Source organism: Juglans regia, chromosome 3 (assembly GCF_001411555.2).
Source record: "Juglans regia cultivar Chandler chromosome 3, Walnut 2.0, whole genome shotgun sequence".
NCBI classification, from domain to species: domain Eukaryota; kingdom Viridiplantae; phylum Streptophyta; class Magnoliopsida; order Fagales; family Juglandaceae; genus Juglans; species Juglans regia.
Genome location: NC_049903.1, coordinates 16421177 through 16440113, shown reverse-complemented (window position 1 = coordinate 16440113; position 18937 = coordinate 16421177). Strand labels below are relative to the sequence as shown.

At 39.9% G+C, this 18937-nt stretch overlaps 2 protein-coding genes across 2 annotated transcripts; both read right to left on the bottom strand.

Annotated features, from left to right (window-relative positions):
• Positions 1-10826: 10826 nt before the first annotated feature.
• On the bottom strand, positions 10827-12325 carry LOC118347990. The gene is made up of 3 exons (XM_035688704.1): positions 11729-12325; positions 11421-11652; positions 10827-11302 (listed from the first exon to the last, which is right to left on the bottom strand). Exons 1-3 carry the CDS (start codon positions 12323-12325, stop codon positions 10827-10829), a joined length of 1305 nt encoding a protein of 434 aa, XP_035544597.1.
• Positions 12326-12733: 408 nt separating this feature from the next.
• On the bottom strand, positions 12734-13744 carry LOC118347989 (L10-interacting MYB domain-containing protein-like). The gene is made up of 2 exons (XM_035688703.1): positions 13415-13744; positions 12734-13327 (listed from the first exon to the last, which is right to left on the bottom strand). The coding sequence occupies exons 1-2, from the start codon at positions 13742-13744 to the stop codon at positions 12734-12736; spliced, it is 924 nt and encodes a 307-aa protein (XP_035544596.1).
• Between the last annotated feature and the right edge of the window lie 5193 nt (positions 13745-18937).

Sequence of the window (18937 nt, the reverse complement as noted above, 5' to 3'; positions counted from 1 at the left end):
CTTCCACCCATAAATGTAGATTATCTTTAATCCTCATTCTATCAAGATCTTTCCTCGTCTTGATCATGTCCTTCGTCTTTTAGTTAATGCTCATCAATGTACCTAGAATATTATCACAAATATTCTTCTCTATGTGCATTACATCCAAACTATGTCGTAACATATAGGACGACCAATATGGCAAGTCAAAAAAAAAAAAAAATACTACGCTTTGTCCAATTCAATTCTATTGCACCTCATTTTCTCTTGTTCTTTCCCCGACCTTTGCCAAAATTGTTCGCTCTAACATGTACCAGTTGTTCCACTATCTCTTTCCCAGACAGCTCTTTTGGTGCAATTCTATCCTCTACTCTACCATCAAACTTAGCAAATTCTCTTCTCCATGCATGATTTGCTGGTAGATAATGTTGACGACCCATGAAACACAACTTCTGAGAATATTTTAACCACTCACTAGCAGTTTCTTTATTACATGTCAGACATGCAAACTTCCCTTTCGTACTCCAGCCGAAAACATTCCCATATGCCAGAAAGTCATTTATGGTCCACATTACCGTAGCATGCATCTGAAAAGATGTCGACGTGGATGCATCATAAGTTCTAACGCCTGTTTCCCATAACTCTTTCAGCTTTTCAATCAATGGCTGCATGAATGCGTCAATGCCATTCCCAGGTGATCTCGGGCCGGGGATAAGTAAAGTTAACAAAAAGTTGGGCGCCTTCATACACCTCCATGGTGGAAGATTGTATGGAATCAACACTACGGGCCAAGTGGTATAACTTGTACTCATATTCCCAAAAGGGTTAAATCCATCGGTTGTGAGTCCTAGGCGCACGTTCCGAGCTTCTATCCCAAACTCTGGATATTGATTATCGAAAGACTGCCACGCAAGTGAGTCAGCAGGGTGCCTCATATATGCGTCATCCTTAACCCTTTTCTCCTCGTGCCACCTCATATCGTGAGCTGTTTTCTTACACATATATAGTCTTTACAACCTAGGTCTCAAGGGAATATACCGCAACACCTTAACTGGTACGTTTTTCTTACCGGTCCACCTTGACTCTCCACATACAAGACATGCTTGTTTCTCCTTGTTCTCCTTCTAGAACAAAATACAATCATTCTTGCATGCATGTATGGACTTGTACTCAAATCCTAATCCCTTTCTTAACTGTTTCGCTTCATAAAAGTTCTTGGGCAATGCAGACCCTTCGGGAAGCACCTCATTAAATAAGTCCAATCCCATGTTTAATGCTTTCGTCGACATCCCACACAATGACTTAATGTGAAGCAATTGCACAATAAACGACATTTTGGAATGTTTTGTATAGCCTGGATAAAGCTTGCGCTTTGCATCTTCCCACATTGAAGCGAAATCTTCACAATAAGTCCCTTCGCCACTTGAGGCATTGTCGTCAACCTCATCCATAAACATCACTGCTCCAATGTCACCCAACATCTCCTCCATCTCATCTTGCTCATAATCATCATCCATGTGCTGCAAATAATTGTGATGATCGAGTAATACATTTGCTGACTATTCATATGTACTATATATATAGTGCATTGTATATAATGCACTATATATATACTATATAGTAATGATTGTCTAGAATCACATCATCTGAGGGTCATAATTTGTATGACTTTCAATTTCATTCAACCCAGATCCATACGGCTCAGAAATATATGACTTTCAACTTCATTCAACCCTATCGCACACAAAGTTTTACACCATCAATATTGACACTTAATATAACCACGACTATCAGCAGAGGCCCGTACGACTATGACTCACTTAATGGACTTCATAGCTATAAACGCAACAAATGAAGGTACGCAACTACAATGTGATCACCAAGCTAGCTAGCTAGTCAGCCCTCGATATATTTATTACTTGTAACACAATCATGGAGGATGTTTGAACATTATTTTGAAAACAAAAGGGATCGATCCTCCCACTAAAACTGTCTTTCTATTTACTGATCCAATGGCCAGCCCCGTGTTTAATCTTTACTTAAATTAAGATCCTAAACTTATAATTTTCTTGTTAAACATATTCAATAAAAATTCAAAAATAATAATCACAATATTTCAAATCCATATCATAACAACATCAATATTCTCACAACAATATTTCTACACATATTAATTCATCAATGAACACCATAAACTCACAAGCTATTCATAAAATTCATAAACAATAATCACAATTATTTCAAGAGTAAGCATAAAATCACAACAACATGTATAAACATATTGCTAAACTTTAGAAATATAACTAGCACTCACAAATTCACTAATTGTCATTCATTAAGGAGAGTAATTTGATTCCAATTAATCTATTTAGGAATTTGTACACTAGAATTTTGGGTACTAGATTGTCATAATAAAGAATATCGTTTTGGGCTATAATAAGAGCTTGTGGTTCTAATGTTCTTCTCATTAGTTTATAATGGATGATATATATAATATATTATATTATATATATTAGTCATATAATTTACTCTATATATAATAATTTAATATAAAATATATGTATTAATATACTATATAATACATTATATATATAACATTTATTAATAATATAAAATATTATAGTCATTATTTTGAAAAATAAATCGAAAAACGTTCGAACGTAATAAGAATTATGTTCGAACATTTCGGGTATATAAGGCGAAAACAGAACAGTGAAACGTCATTTTCACCGTTATCTAACTTCGTTCCCGTTTGTACGCCGTCACTCCTCCGTCATTGCTGCTGTCAAACTCTGCCACAACCGTCACTAAAAGGTAGACATTTATCTTTTTATCATATAATATATATTTTATTTGAGATTTGGATTCAGTTTTGTTTAAAACGGATTAAGTAGTGGCTGGATTTTTAACTCAATTTTTCGGTGACCACGGCTTGCCATTGGCCAAATAGACACTGTAGAAAAGTTTCTTGAAGTGTATACTTCATTTCTACGGTAGCATTTTGGCATTAAAATCTTGTATATTGATTTTTGAGATTTCAATAATGGCTGAATCGACTCAGCCATTTTGAGTTGTAACGTTCGAACATTTTATCAAGACGTTCGAACATACGGCGTTTCAATTACATAGCCGTTCAGGCTTCTACGCTCAAACGTGTGTTGTTTTACATTCGGATGTTATTTTTCATAAAATTTACTTCCAAACGTTTAATTATAACGTCCGAACGTAATACTTTTTCAATTTAGTTAGGATAAAATGTTTGGACGTGTATACTTTACGTTCGCATGTAAAACACATACGTTTGAACGTACAAGATAAACATCCGAACGTACATCATTTAAATTTATTTACTACTTACGTTTGAATGTGTATGTTGTACGTTTGCACGTATGTGTTTTACGTGCGAACGTAAAGTATACACGTCCGAGCATTTTATCTTAACGTTCGAACGTTAAGTTTACTATGTTCGAATGTTAATGCAGAGAAGTTTAAAATTAACACAAAAAATGCATCATTGTAAATAATTTTCTTTTCTTTTTTATTTTTAGGATATGACTCATCCTCTACATACTAGGAAACGAGGGAGGGAAGGAGCCACTCAGGACACTGCTCGTATCAGGGCTCATATTGTTATGGTAGAGCGAGAGGTCTTGATTAATGAGTTCGATGAACTCATATGGGAGCAGACGAATCTAAGAAATGTTTTCATCAGTAGAGGCTGGGGAAATATCTGCACATTGAGGGGGACCTTCCCCCTCAATGGTTCAGGAGTTCTATATGGGGATGTGTGACGTGCCTCAGGACACATCCTCTCACATCGTGACGGTACGCAGTGTTTCCATTGACATTTCACCAGATGTCATCGCCGAGCACCTTGGGATTCGTCGAGGAGTTGAGACATCTGCACACGCTACACCACGTGAGGATGTAGGCACTTCTACATCCTCTACTGGCCGCCCATTTGAGCCAACATCAGCTAGAGATGCAGACTAGTCAGAGGCCGAGGATATTGGCCTTAAGGCTCGGGATGATGACCGAGACGAGGATTTCTACATCCTCATTGGGAGGGACCGCATACAGATCAAGAGGAAGAATGCATTCAACCAGAACCATCTGCTATATAATAATTTTCGAGGGATCACGAAGCTGCAAGAAGTGGCAACACAACTACAGAAAAGTACCAAATGCATTGTGGCCGTGGGTCTCAAAAACCCACTTTTTAACGGAAACAAACCAAGACCCGAGATTGATAGGGTAGGGCTTAGGGATGTCGGTGAAGCCAATAGTGGTGGTGGTTGGCCGTGGGTGGCAGTGTAGAAGGTGGTTGAAGACCAAAATGCTCAAATCGGAGATGGAGATAGATGGGTTTCACCGGTGGCAGATCGGAGTTGAGAATGGGTGCATTAGGTTGCTATGAGGTCGAGGATGAAGTGGTGAAGAAATGGTGGCCGGAGCTGGCACGACGGCGGCACGCGAACACAAGAGGTGTCGTGGCTTAGCGTTGAGCGTGGGGACAAACGGCGGCGCGAGAGAGGTTGAGATTGAAGGGTGGTGGTCGCTGGCCGGTGGGGATGGGAATGGGAAAGGCGATGAGGTACACGGCGGCGCGCGGCGGTGGCTGGGTGAAGAAGAAGAAAATGCACTGGGAGAGGGAGAGAGGGACGTCGCGCACGGGAAGATAAGCAGGGGAGAAATAAGGAGAAAAAAGAAAGAAGGAAAAGAAAAAGAGGAGAAAAAGAAAAAGTGAAAGAAAAAGTGAGGGAAAGAAATGAGGTCCAATCCTCACATCTTAGGTCACAAAATGATCCAACCAAAATTATTTCAAACCAATAAATTTAAATAAAATAATTTAAACATAAAGACTAAGTAAAATAAAATAATCAAATCCAACAACACAATAATTTTAAAACCCACAAACAACTAATTTGAATAAAAGAACAATTTAAATGAGAAACAATATTTAATATTAGGAAAGCACACCAAAATAAATTTCACAACTTAAAAATCATGAAATAAACCACCGAGAAACCCAATAAATTTTAAAACAAGAGACCCAATATTTAAATTAATAAAAATAATCATTTAGTTAAAATGCACTAAAATACGGGGTATCACAGCGAGCATCGTCTCCACGAATAATCTCCCATGTGGTGTCCTGATCAGCCGGCTATTACTTCTACGAGGAGTGCCAGCGCAGCCAGAGGAGCTGGTCAAAGATCAGATGAGCCCCCTTGACATGACCACACATCGACGTAGCATTGGACAGGCGAGGGGACGTCAGCCACCCCTTGTAGAGGATCTAGTTCCTCCGACACAGTCTAAGCCAGGTCATGTGGGGAGTAGTAGTCAGCAGCCGCCGAGTACATCTGCTGGAGATACGCGGCCTGCTTCGGATGATGCGGTGATCTCACAGCCTGCTTCGGCCTGCTTTAGATCGAGTGATCGCTCGTGGCTATAGAGGCGTCTATCTTTGAGATTGCCCATCGTCTAGGTATCCTCAACGACAATGTTGATAGATTGACTGAGGAGGTACAAAGTTCAAATTTCGCGAACAGCGCTATCATCTGAGTGTTCTTTAAGAAATTCGATCATATTTTGTATTTTTCTTTTATTATTTGAAAAGAAAAATATTATTTAATATTTCTATGGTTTTTCACTATTCAATTATCAATCTTATTTAATGTTATATTTTCCATATTTAATTCTAAATCACTACACTAAATATATACAAGCCAATTATATAGACTTGTTCACAAATTATGCACTATATAAACCACATAATTTTTAAATTAGAGTCATATTTAATTAAAATTGGTGCCAACGTTCGAAGGTTAGTAATTAACGTTCGCATGTTGGCGCAAAACATTTTACGTTCGAACGTTAATTACTAACGTTCAAACGTTGGTGCCAAAACATTTTACGTTTGCACGTAAGTAGTCACAATGTTCGAGCGTATATGTGACGTTCGAACGTAAATTTTCCATACATTGGAACGTAAAAAAAATATCATCTGTCTTTAGTGACGGTTTCCAGAAACCATCACAGAAAAAGCTTTTTAGTGATGGTTTAGAGACTGTCACAATTTTCTAACCGTCACTAAAAAGTAATTGTGTTCTAGTGTAATATGTCACTTAAGAAGGACATACATGTTGAGCCAGCTATTTTTACAATTGGCGAGTAAAAGACACGCCATTTTGATAACATTTAATATATCTATATATATATATATATATATGTCAGATGGGAATCTACGGCTTCATCTATATTAAGCAATTCAGGTCATCACACGTGTATGTGTAAACTTTTTATCAAATTGTCATTTTTAATGGAAGCTATGGCACCATCTATATGATGCAACTTAGGTCATCATCACACGTGTGCATGTGATAAAAGTTACAACATCATCACATATATAAAAGCTTTTATATATGTGCATGTGGATAGAGAAAAGTACGGCATGTGTATTAAAAGCTTCCAATTCGGCAAACCAACATAAATGTGTAATTTTATTTCTCATGTTAAAAAAGGTGAAGAGGGTTTGTGCAGGGTCCTCCTAGAGGGTGAGGTTTAGTCTTTGCAAGAGCATCAGTGGTCTCTGCACTTCGGGTGCGGTGTGCAATGGAGACTGAGCTGGAGAAGATGTGGAAAAGCTTCTCTTTATCTGACCAAGAGAGAGCTGAGGTGGAGATTCCAAAGGCTGAAATAGATAGAGAAGCGGGAAAAGGGAAGTTATGCATCATGGTCCTAGTCATCTCTGAGAGAACGGTTAACAAAGAAGCTTTTCGGCTTACAATGACAAAAGTGTGGAATACGGTGGGTTGGGTACAGTTTAAAGAGATGGGTCAGAATGAATTCCTGGTTGAGTTTCAGCACCAACAAGATAAACAGAAGGTACTTCGAGGTAGACTTTGGACTTTTGATAGGTTCTTGGTATGCATGGAGGATCTTGAAAGGACCCAACTACAAGAAGCGCCATCTTTCTCTTTTGAGGTTTTCCGGATACAATTTCATAACATGCCTTTGGTGAGCATGACCCATGAAATAGGAAGGCAACTGGGGTCTGGAGTTGGAAATGTTCTTGAGTTGGACACTGATGGGTCTGGTAATGCATGGGGTCCTTTTTTATGCATGAAAGTGAAGATTGACATCACAAGGCCTCTGTGCAGAGGGAGGATGCTGAAACTAGAAGATAAACAGGTATGGTTGCCTATTAAATACGAACGCCTTCCCTCCTTTTGTTTCCAGTGTTGAACCATTAAGCATAAAGTTGGAGGTTGCTCGAAAGGATCACGAGAAACATTCGGACAATCAAGCAAGGATTTTGGCCCTTGGCTCTGTGCAAACCCTCCAAAAGCTGGCAGCACAATCACTAAAAGATACCAAAGAGGTCGCTGGAGTTTTGAGCATCCAGTCCAGCAGCAGGACAAGCCAGAGGAGGAAGGCCAACCTGTCAACTATAATCATGCCCTTTTTTTTTCAGGATCCTGCAACAAACGCCCATACCTTTGTGGTTCCCAAAAAGGAGGACCAACTGAATAGGCAAGTTGACCTATCGAAAGTGGAAAGTCTCGAGGAAATCTCACCAGAGTTGCCTATTGCGGTAAAAGATCAACCAGGATCTTTTCTTAATTAAAAGGAAATTTTCAAAAAAGATCATGAGGGAGGATTTTCAGGAACTACTGGCTCTACCTCGAAACCTGTTGATAAGGGAGTGGGTCCTCGGAAGCTCCTGTAGACGTGGAGATGTTACATACCAGTCACATAGAAGACTTTCCAAAAGCTGCCAAGGGTCCCTCCTTAGCTTCTCAGGTTAACTCTCTAAATCAGTTTATGTCCCAAAAAATTAACCAGCTGGCTCAAGTTAAGAAAAAGCCACATTGGAAAAGACAAGCAAGGGCTCACAATCTTGATTCAATTGAGAACATCTAGGTGACTTCTCAAAAGGTCAACTTTTTAACTCCTCTGAAGAGAAATCTTGCCTCTGATCAAGATGAGAATAGGCTCTTAGATGTTAGTAAAAAATAGAAGCTTAATCTACCATGTTTGGATGAGATTAAAGATGATTTGTTGGTGGTGGCTGCTAGGCAGCACCACCAATCGCCATGATTTGTATAAGCTGGAACTGCCGGGGGCTTGGGAACCCCCAGACAGTTCACGAACTTCACCTCTTGGTGAAGACCAAGGTCCCAGGTCTCATTTTCCTAATGGAGACTAAGGGCAGGTTTGGATGTTGAGACGAGACGAGAATTTTGAGAATTTTGTGAATAGTATATAGATGATATGAGTTAAAATTTTGGGTTGAAGAATAGAATTTTTGTGGGTCCCATTATAGATGTGTTTGGAAGTAAAGTTAGATGAGAATTTTCTATTGTTGGCAGAAGATATTTCGGTGGGTCCCACTGTGTGCATTTATGGCCTGTCAAATAATGGTACACGCCTCCTGAACTACCCCACCGACATCATCTCTTTCCCCGCAAACAATGTTTCTCTCGCAGTGTTATTTCTCTATACTATATAACCCATGAAAACCCAGCTTCTCTTCCTCGTGTTTCAAGATTTCTTCATGCCTTTCTGAGAGCTACGTTTGATGGCCCGTATCTCCTGCGTCCTAATATTTCCGCACCAGACGTGAGACCTGTGTTCCAAGTCTCCCATCGCCTGCGTTTGAAGACCCACTGATTCTGCAGCTCTATCGACCGACGTTTGCAAAGGTCTCGTGGTTCCCTTTCTGCATTTTGTTTTTTCCGGCACTACTACGAACTCGAGAAGAAGGTATGTTCCCCTGCCCTGATCTCTACTAAACGAAATCCAAGTTAGGGAGATTAGGGTTTCCTTCATGCCTTTCGCAGCTCGATTTTCTTGAGATCAGTGTGTTCGATTTACCTTGACAAGGTTGGGGTCTGAGTTGCCCGCATCAATAATTCTAAAAATGCATTGTACAAAATTTGGGTTGGGGTTTCATACCGCAAGGTATTTTCCTCTGTTTATGTGTTTCCAATCGCAAGCATCCGAAGCCAACCCAAACCTGCATTCGATTGAGCGACGTCCAATGTTGAAATTTATTAACAAAATTTGGACATTGGACCTCGGGATTTACCGTGCTCTGTGTTCTGTTTCGGTTGTTATGAAACCCAATTTCGTAACAACCGATTTCGTGCATGACATAATGTTGATAATATTTGCCACTTTCTGAAATAAACTGAAGAATGCACTGCATTACATTCGAACTCGTACTTTATACACCATGAAGTTATTTATGCTGGCAATTACTGAAGCGTGTCTCAGGAGGTATTCATCATGTCTATCGGTTGGGGATTTCGTGAAAACAACCGACTGGTGCTTGATTAATATAGCCCACCAAGAGCTGAAATACCGAGCTCATCCGTCTGTTTTTATCTCATCTCTGGTCACTGATATAACTACTGTTATAGCATATTGTGCATATGAACTTCAGATTTACAATTTTCCCTCTATCATTTATGATTCTCTCAGTCTGGGTAAGTAATTTTGCTCTCAATTACTGAGCAACTCAATGACATTAAACTTGACTTGAACTGCTGTCCTGACCGACATAGAATATTTGGATGGTTGGGAAAGGGAAGAGGGAGGTTTATGGTAGTAAGTAGATAGTAAAATGTACTGATCAAATGTAGTTTACTGCAAACAGAGCCACTGCCCAAGCTGTGAAACTAACCTTTGCAGTGAGGTATTATGCATGTGATCTTGTTATAGTTTCCTATGTATATGTGCGATGTTAACAATACTGAAGGCCACAAACTGAAATAAACCTTTGAATGGCCGTGCCTTATTTTTTGCCGACTATTGCATTGCACTTGAGAGCAACCAAATATAATAATTGTAGTGTTTGTTCAGTGCACACGGTAGCTTGTGATTCTGAGTTGTTGGTCTTTATACTGTGTGGCAGTGGCTTCACAAACCCAACACTAGCATACATTTAACTTTGTATTTTTTACTTTGTCTGCAAGAATTATGGCAACTAGTAGCGGTGTGTCCATAAGCTCCCCTCATCCTATGAGGCCAGAAGATGACCTCGTATTGGGACGACGACCTCTATGTTATTGTGGCATCCCCTCCAAACTGCGGATGTCTACCAAGCCCAACAGTTTTGGGAGGCGTTTTTTTAATTGTCAATATTATAAAAGTGAAAAACAATGTAGCTTTTTCCAATGGGTTGATCTTTCAATATCGCTACCAGTTTGTTGTGGCCGCACGTTGGAATTAGCAGAACGAAGGAATGAAAGGCTAGCGGGTGAACGTGCAAGAATAGAAGACGCCAAGTTCCAATCAATGAAGTTTAAGTACAAATGTGCATTGATCACATCTTGGGTTTTATTTATTACGTTATTTTTTAGTGTTAAATTTCCTAAACTTAATGATAATGTAAATAAGTTAATGCTACCTTAAACCATGTTTCCATTATGTTAAATTCGCTGTTGTGCCAAGAATCATAGTGAAATGTTGTGCTCAACGTGCGGGTGAGGTTGTGAACTGTCGTATATAACCCTATACGATGTTCTGTATCTTATATGCTTGATATTTGCTTTTAATACAATCAGTTGTGAACTGTTGTATTTAAGTGGGTTATGGTTCACTTTCGTCAGTATTTAACATAGTGGAAACGGAAGTCTGTTTAGAATCGGTCAACACAGGTTCATTGATTGGCAAACTAATCTTGTCTAATAAAGTAGAACGAAGATTTATGTTTTAACTGCTCTGTACATATACGAAATTGAAAAGCAATCCTGACAAAACCCGTCATACCAAATAGTATTAAATATTTAAATACTACAAAACCATAAACTGAACTAAGCAAAATAATGACAGGTTCATTCTCCAAACCTATCTGCCCACATAGGGATCGCAATTCCATCTCTCTGTGCTATCATGGCGCTGGCTGACTCATGGGACATGTCAACCACTTCAGATGTGTCGCCCGCATCATTATCGGCCCCAGTCATCTTTTCTTGACTAAACTGAAGCTCCAATGCAGCCTGAATGAACTCATCATTCGGCGTTACCGTTTTAATAAGGTTGTGCAGTGTACAACATGCGGTAACGAGCATCCCTTGCCTGGTAGGGCGATAGCGAGGCATAGCACTCAATATCTGGAATCGATTCTTCAATAACGCAAATGTACGTTCAATAATGTTGCGCAGCGATGAATGTCGAAAGTTGAAATAATCTTTATATCCTCGGAATTGACGGCCGCTATAACGATCAGAGCGATGATACCTCTCTCGCGGATATGGAGGCATAAACTTCTCAATGCATGGGAATGCAGAATCGACAAGGTAATAATACCCTGCAAAAGTTAATATGAAATGAACCCACAACCAACGCGAATTAGAGAACTAAGCAATTATTGTTCTACCAAAAAATGCGTAAAATAACCTTGCTATTTTATAAAGTACAAACTTTACCTTCGGGTGGCCATGGAAATTGATTCCGACGTCGACTCAAGGCATCCAGGAATACTCTTGCATCATGTGCTGTGCCCTCCCAGCCAGTATATACATACTGAAACTTCATATTAAAGTCGCATAGGCATAGTACATTTTGTGCAATTTGACCATGATGATTTCTATATGCATTACTCAGCCTAGATGGTGCTCGAGCGTTAATCATTGTGCCGTCCATTGAACCAAGACATTTCTACGAAACGGAAGATCATATAAGATAGCACACAATATAGTTAAAACCATAAGGCATATATAGAAAAACTTCATACCTCAAACCATGGATAATTGTGGGGGTTCTCCGTAATGTAAGGATGGACCCCATCCATCTCAGTGCGCCTAATCACAGTCCTCCCAAGTTGATGTAGTGCCCGCATCACAGTCTTCACATGGCGGTTAATTGTCTCGCTTGAATGTTGGAATCGGTCCCCAACGATGCGTTGACCCTGTGCATGCCCAACCAGAAGGCAAAATATGCCTAATGATTCCTCGACAGACACTCTCTCCGTACGGTCCATAATTAATGAGTCTCGTAAGAGGTCACAAACATAACGGAAGGCTTGCACCTCCATTCGAAACATTGTTCTGCAAGTTCTGGGGTTACCATTCAATACTGCTTGAATATATTGATCCCCTCGTAGGCCTATATTGTGTTCGGGCAGACGAACTCGAGCTCCAGACAACTGTGATGCCATGAACATCATGTACACGATGTTTGCCTCCTGCGTTGCGGCTTCATCTCCACTCGAATGAGATGGGCAGATTCCATCACCCGTCTCGCTCCTCTGAGACGTAGTTGAGCATGTATCCTCCATCTCGCTGTTTGTCTCCATCGATGTGGGTTCTTCCGAACTACTATCAGTGTCCATTATGCGTTAACAATGCTTGTGATTGGTACCTTAAAAAAAAAATTATATTAGCCTCTTACTTTTCAAAAATGATGTTGTTCATGCTTATTTAAATATGGAGGCAGAAATACGTTATTATTGTTATGTCAATAGCATAAAGTCGTGGAATTATGTAGATATCCTAACCAACATAATCACAATAAGCACATAACAATAATCCATGCTGGCATATAATATCAGAAAGTGCAGGGAAACTAGAAATCTAATGTTGGTTAACAAACTAGACGTACTCAAATACAAAGCATCCCAAACATCCAGGAAGTTGTTCACCAATTGAAAAAACTTAAATGTCCAGCAAATTATCTAATTTAAATAAAGCAAACAATAGGTAGGCCTTCATTCCTCAAACTCATCATCCGTCCTGACCGATCAGTTCAAACTCCAAGCCCACTGACTTCTACGCGTATCCGAGATCGACACAAACGACCTCTGGACTTTTGTGCTCAACAATCGGTCAAATGCCTTGTTAAATTGCTCGGGTGGTAGGGGAGGTTCAACTTCTTCAAGTAGTTTCATACAATGCATTTGGAGATCAAACGCCCCACATGACTCCATTCTCGTGTCGCCTTTACTGCGCTTCCTTGCCCTTGTGTACTCTATCGATTCCAGCGCTGCCTTCTCTCTGGCGTCGGAACTGCGTCTGATAGCATCGAGAGTCTCGCTCATTTGCTGGTGGATGGATGCGTCTTGGGTGGGCCCTCCCCTCTGTCGTCTATGAGACCCGCTGGCGTATGAGGCGGAGAATGGTCTGGGTTGCACCTGGGGGTCGGCTTGATCATCAGGGAGTGGTCTCCCACGATTCCCCATCTCTTCATCAAGCAATCGCTCATCATCACTGTCTGGGGCCGGATCTGTCGAAGCCCTATGCATTGTACCAGTCGCAACAGAACAGCCAAATATTGCGCAAAGTTGTTCATATTTTGGGCATCCCATCGTCTTGAAATTCTTCCACGATGGTCTCACCTAAGCAATTAACATCACCATAATATTGACTGTCATCTCTAGTACTAAAAGGAACTAAATATGAATTGAATAAATAGATTGTAGTACCTGAAGGGCATTCGCCCAGTGTTCTTCACTAGCCACTGGTGCCTTCCTCTCTGGGTCCCACCCCAAACCAGTTTGCTTCATAAGATCCGTAAATTCCCGTTGCCTGCGTTTCAGACGAGCTAGTTTCCCTTTAACTTGATCGGAATTAAAATTTCTAGGCCCAACTGCAGACAACCTTTCAGCAAGAGTTACATGATCACTATTCGTGATCCTCCCTCCCCTCAATCTACCCATAAGGGTATCTTGATACAACATGTCTATCAAGCATTCCTCAAACCCATCTGCCCATAAGCTTCCATCCCGGGTCGAATCGATTGTGTCATTCTCCATATAAATCTAATATATGCTCAAATTAAACCAACGATTGCACAATGAGTGAGATATCAAAGGCATACTTCGGGTGGGTTTGTTCCAATCAACGATAAAATGGTGAAAACATTGGGTAACATGATATAGAAGAATTAAATATTAAATAATGACAGGAAGTATGAGTAATAAAAATCATTATGGCGTAAGTAGGTACAAAATGAGTCAAGGAAGACGGTACAAAACTTGATAGAGTGGTAAAATCTGAAAGAGGTAAGTACATTCGTACCTTATACAAGGATGACCTGGATGTTGAGCGTAAGTAGTAACGCTACATGAAATAAAAAACCATATTATAAGAAAACCTAATTCTTATGTATAGATAAATTCTGAGAGCTATATTAGGAGTTCAGATTTACAAATGTGCATGTTGTGAATGTACAATGATATCACACTGGAATCGAATAATCAATTATATCATTAATTCTGGTATATTAAATTAATTGGCAGTGGATGGAAGTTGGTAAATCCAGAGCAGACTTCGGGTGGGTTGGTGCACAGGGCAACGGTCTGGGTGAGTTTGCATCACTATTAATAAAATCTATTCACACCAAAGTGCAGGGCACGGCACATAAAATCTGTTCTTCAGTGGCCATTGTAGACTGGCACCAAGGGAATAGGCATGCAATAACTGTCTGTGCAAATGCCTTGTTATATTGCTGTTCTCAAAACAGCAATAGGACGTGCAAGCATCGTCACATAATCGATAAATTAAATAATCTATGGTTTTCAAATCACATAATCGAATGGAAGAAAACAAAGAAAACAACAATAACGCAAGGGGGGTCAAAAGAAGCAGTTAATGGATATACCAACTATGGTTATCCAACTTCAGCAGTTTACTGACTCGCATAGGCACAATAAACTATTTCGGGTTATTTTTCAAGATTCATTGAAGTTTTTGTTCTCATAATAAAAAATTGCAAATGTAGCTAAAGAAAAAAAATGTTTCATTTCCAAGAGACGGCGATGAAGTCTTCATAATGAGGAAGGTTTCAGTTCAGAGCCAGCTCTAGATAGTGTTAAGAAATTCAGATATTTCTCTTGTTATGTTTCGTTAGATGAAGAAAACTATAAAATAAAAGACAACCACAGGATAGGCTTGATCGTGTGCCAAGAAAAGAAAACCCAGTATTTTGGGCAGAAAGTGAAGGCTGATAACACTAATGCTTAATCCTAATTTCTGATTGAGAAGTTCACAATCAGAGCAAGACATTGGTAATTGCAACATAATAACTCATACTTAACGAGTAATAAGGTAGGCCTTCGATGGAGTATTAGAGCCTAGGAAAGCCAATATAAGAAAGCCATCCACTACAATAATAAGAGGCAAGGATAGAGGGAGTAATGAGTTGACTCAGGAACTAACCTTTGCACCTTAAAAAATTGGTCAGGATAACAAAGCATAGTGCAGTGGAAGTTTTGCTATGGAAAGGAACTTTCAAGAACATGATTAAAGAAAAAAAATCAAAAGCTCACTTCAGTTTAGTTGTTCGCAGCCATCACTTCATGGACCCTTTCTTTACAACAGCTTTCAACATTGTTTACCTCAAAATAAAGTACTCAACTAGCCCCAAGTTCCCAACAATGCAGAACGTGATTCTGAACCAACCCTAGATCTTAAAACGTCCTTTTCAATATTGCCTTATTGTTCATTTGCAATATCACCATTTCTGTACAGTTCTAATCTCTCATCAGCAAAAGGCAACAATAACTTGATGGCATTGACTGATACACATATAGACTGCTAAGGGAGGTTTTTACCCCTCTGATGAATGGTTAACAATGGTAGATTGCTTATAAAATTCAATGGACTGATACAACCCAGTTTGGTTCAATTTTATACAAAGAATCGAGTAAGCTAAGTACATACCATTTAGACCAAGTTATTGTGGCAGTTGATATATATATATATATATATATATATATATATACTCTTTTAAATTGCTTGGCAGCTTCTGCATCCCCTGAAAACTAATTCGTAAAAACATAGGAGGTATGAAATACCCAATAATCTATGGCTTCTATCAACTTTTCCCTTGATGGCATTAATAAAGTCATAGACATGGGTTTAAATATTATGTACATCACTTTCTCCCAAATCTGAATGCATGAGGCAGGCAGCTATCTTTGTGGATGTAGGGTACTGATTAGTTATGAATAAAAATGCCAGCACAGGGTCCTTAGCTTCATAGATCATATGTTACGCCTAATATCAATGCAGGGAAATTTCGGTAAACACAGCTATGCATTTTGAAGAATCAAAAAGCCGTAGAAGAATACAAATGCTAGCATGTGTAAACTACCAACTCCAGCCATTCAATAATTTTCCAGACGGTATGAAAACAAGGGGACATACTAATGTCTAGATGATCTTGTAACCGACCCATCAACAATTTGTAACCGACCCATCAAACAAGCAAAAGATAAATTTACCTGGTAGGAGCGTGTCTTAGGACCCGTGGTGGTGACCTTATGAAGGGCGAGGCATCCCTTGCGACGTTTGGGGATTTGGTTGCGAGATTCACACCTCTTCATTGGGGTGAAGACCGTTGGAGATGAAACTGGGACTTTATACACCATTACAAAAGTTTCCCCTGCAGACACAGCAAACAAATCTAACCTCTGCGTTCGTACAGATTCACTTCCACGCGATTGCCCACGGGTTTTCCCTTGAGGTGACTTCTCTTCGTTGTTCCAAGGCAAAACAGGGGCTATGGTTTAGGGGCAGAGATTCGCTGGGTTGGGGTACATTTTGCACTGCCAATGCAGAGGTTAGAGGCAGAGATTCTCAACTGCAGGAGTGATTTGAGGTTCGACTAGGTGCATCGCACTTTCTTCTTCACGGGAACGGAAACACTCTTTAACGGCATGAATACCAAGCTGCAGGACATGGGAAAACCGGAGGTAGAAGAGATGATTCTCGCAGTTAGGGCATGAAGGAGAAATCAGAATTCGGGGTTGGGCCGGAACTGGAATCGACGCTATGCTTAGGTGAAACCTGCGTGAAGCACGGGCTGGAAACCTCTATGCGGTCGTGAAGTGAAGACCTCTCTGCTGTCCTCGAGATTTCTTCATTACAGCCGCGAGGGGTCGTTGAAAGAAGGACGCAAGAGTAAATTCAAACGGAAAAAGTACAAACACGGCCCGTGGACTCGTACTGACTGTGGCCTGTGCGAAGTCCTGTTGATGAACAGTCATGGAGACAGAATTCTTGTTTGTGTTTTAAACCAAAATATATGTTTGGATATCAGGTCTCGTCTCTGACTTGAACCAAGACAAGAATTTTGGGGTCCCAAACCTGCCCTAAGTGTTCCAGGTCTAAGATGGAGAAAGTTAAACTTAAACTAGGAATGAGAAACTGTTTTGTGGTGGATAGCAAGGGTGCAAGTGGTGGCCTGGCTTTATTTTGGAAGGATGATTTGAATGTGTCATTGACATCTTATTCTCATTTCCATATCTCTACCAAGATCAAACAAAGAAGTAATAAGGGGGAATGGCTCATGACAGGTTTCTATGGCCATCCTTTGACATCCAAGAGAAGTAGTAGCTAGAACTTACTAAATACTTTAAAACCTACTGATAATGTACCATGGTTTTGAGACTATAATGAAATCCTACATAATGGTGAAAAGTATGGAGGGGGAATGAGACCTTACTCTCAGATGGAAGCTTTTAGACAATCTCTAGTTGTGAATGGGCTAAGTGATCTGGGCTACACAGGAGACAAATTCACATGGTGCAATAACAGACAGGGTCCTCAATGCACCAAGGAAAGATTGGATAGGGCATGTGCAAATGCTAAATGGATTGAAATGTTCTCATAATCCATGGTGAGTACAGAGGCTGCCCAAAAGTCAGACCATAGGCCTCTAATTATTTCCATCTCTTCGAGAAGTCAGTTCTTTACTAGAGAAGAAAGGCCATTTAGATATGAGGCTTTATGGGCTGTCAGAGAGGAGTGTCACAAGATTGTAGAGGAGGCATGGAAGGGGAGTGTTTTGGCACAAAACAAACTTGATCTGGCTATCACAAGTTTGTCCAGATGCAAAGATAAGCTCAAAAAATGGGGCAAAGCTATAGCTAATGGCTTAAGGAAAGAATATCAAGCCAAGAGACAACAACTATCTGACCTACATAAGGCTAATATAGGGAATCTAACAGAGGAAATAAGGGCAAAAAAACATGAATTAGATAAGTTGCTTGAGGAGGAAGACAAAAAATGGAGACAAAGGGCAAAACAGAAATGGTTGAGGGAAGGGGATAGGAACACAAATATTTTTCACCAATGTGCCACCCAAAGGAGGAAAAGGAATTTCATTAGAAAAATTACATATGAAAATGGTGAAGAGGCAGTTACTAAGGAGGAGATAAGTGCAAAATTTCAAAACTTCTTCAAGGGTCTCTTTACTACTTCCAGCCCTGAAGTTATTCCCTTATGCTTAAAGCACTTGAACAAAACTATCACAGCTGAAATGAACTCAAAGCTTCTTAGAAAGTTCACCAGGTAAGAAGTTGAAGATGCTCTTTTTAGCATGAACTCTCTGAGTTCCCCAGGGCCTGATGGCTTCCCTCCAGCGTTCTATCAAAACCATTGGGACATAGTTGGACTTGAGTTTAGTGAAGCTTCTCTTTTCTTACTCAACTCTGAAGGCCATTTTGATGCAATAAACTCTACTCATATAGCCCTTATTCCAAAGCTAAATTGTCCCTCTAAAGTATCTGACTTTCGCCCTATAAGCCTTTGTAATGTTTTGTACAAGATTGTTTCAAAAGCCATTGCTAGCAGATTGAAGCTTATACTGCAAGACATTATCTCCCCTACCCAAGCAGCCTTTGTTCCAGGCAGATTAATCTCTGATAATATTATAGTGGCTTTTGAGGCTTTACACTCCATGAATAGCAGATTGAAAGGAAAAGAGGATTTCATGACTTTGAAGCTGGATATGAGCAAAGCGTTTGATCATATTGAATGGGCTTTCCTAAGAGAAGTGATGAGGAAAATGGGTTTTGCTGAAAACTGGATCAGACTTGTAATGAAGTGTGTGGAATTTGTGTCATACTCCATTCTACTCAATGGCATACCTCAAGAACCTTTCAAGCCTACTAGAGGAATCAGGCAGGGAGACCCCTTGTCTCCTTACCTCTTCATCATAT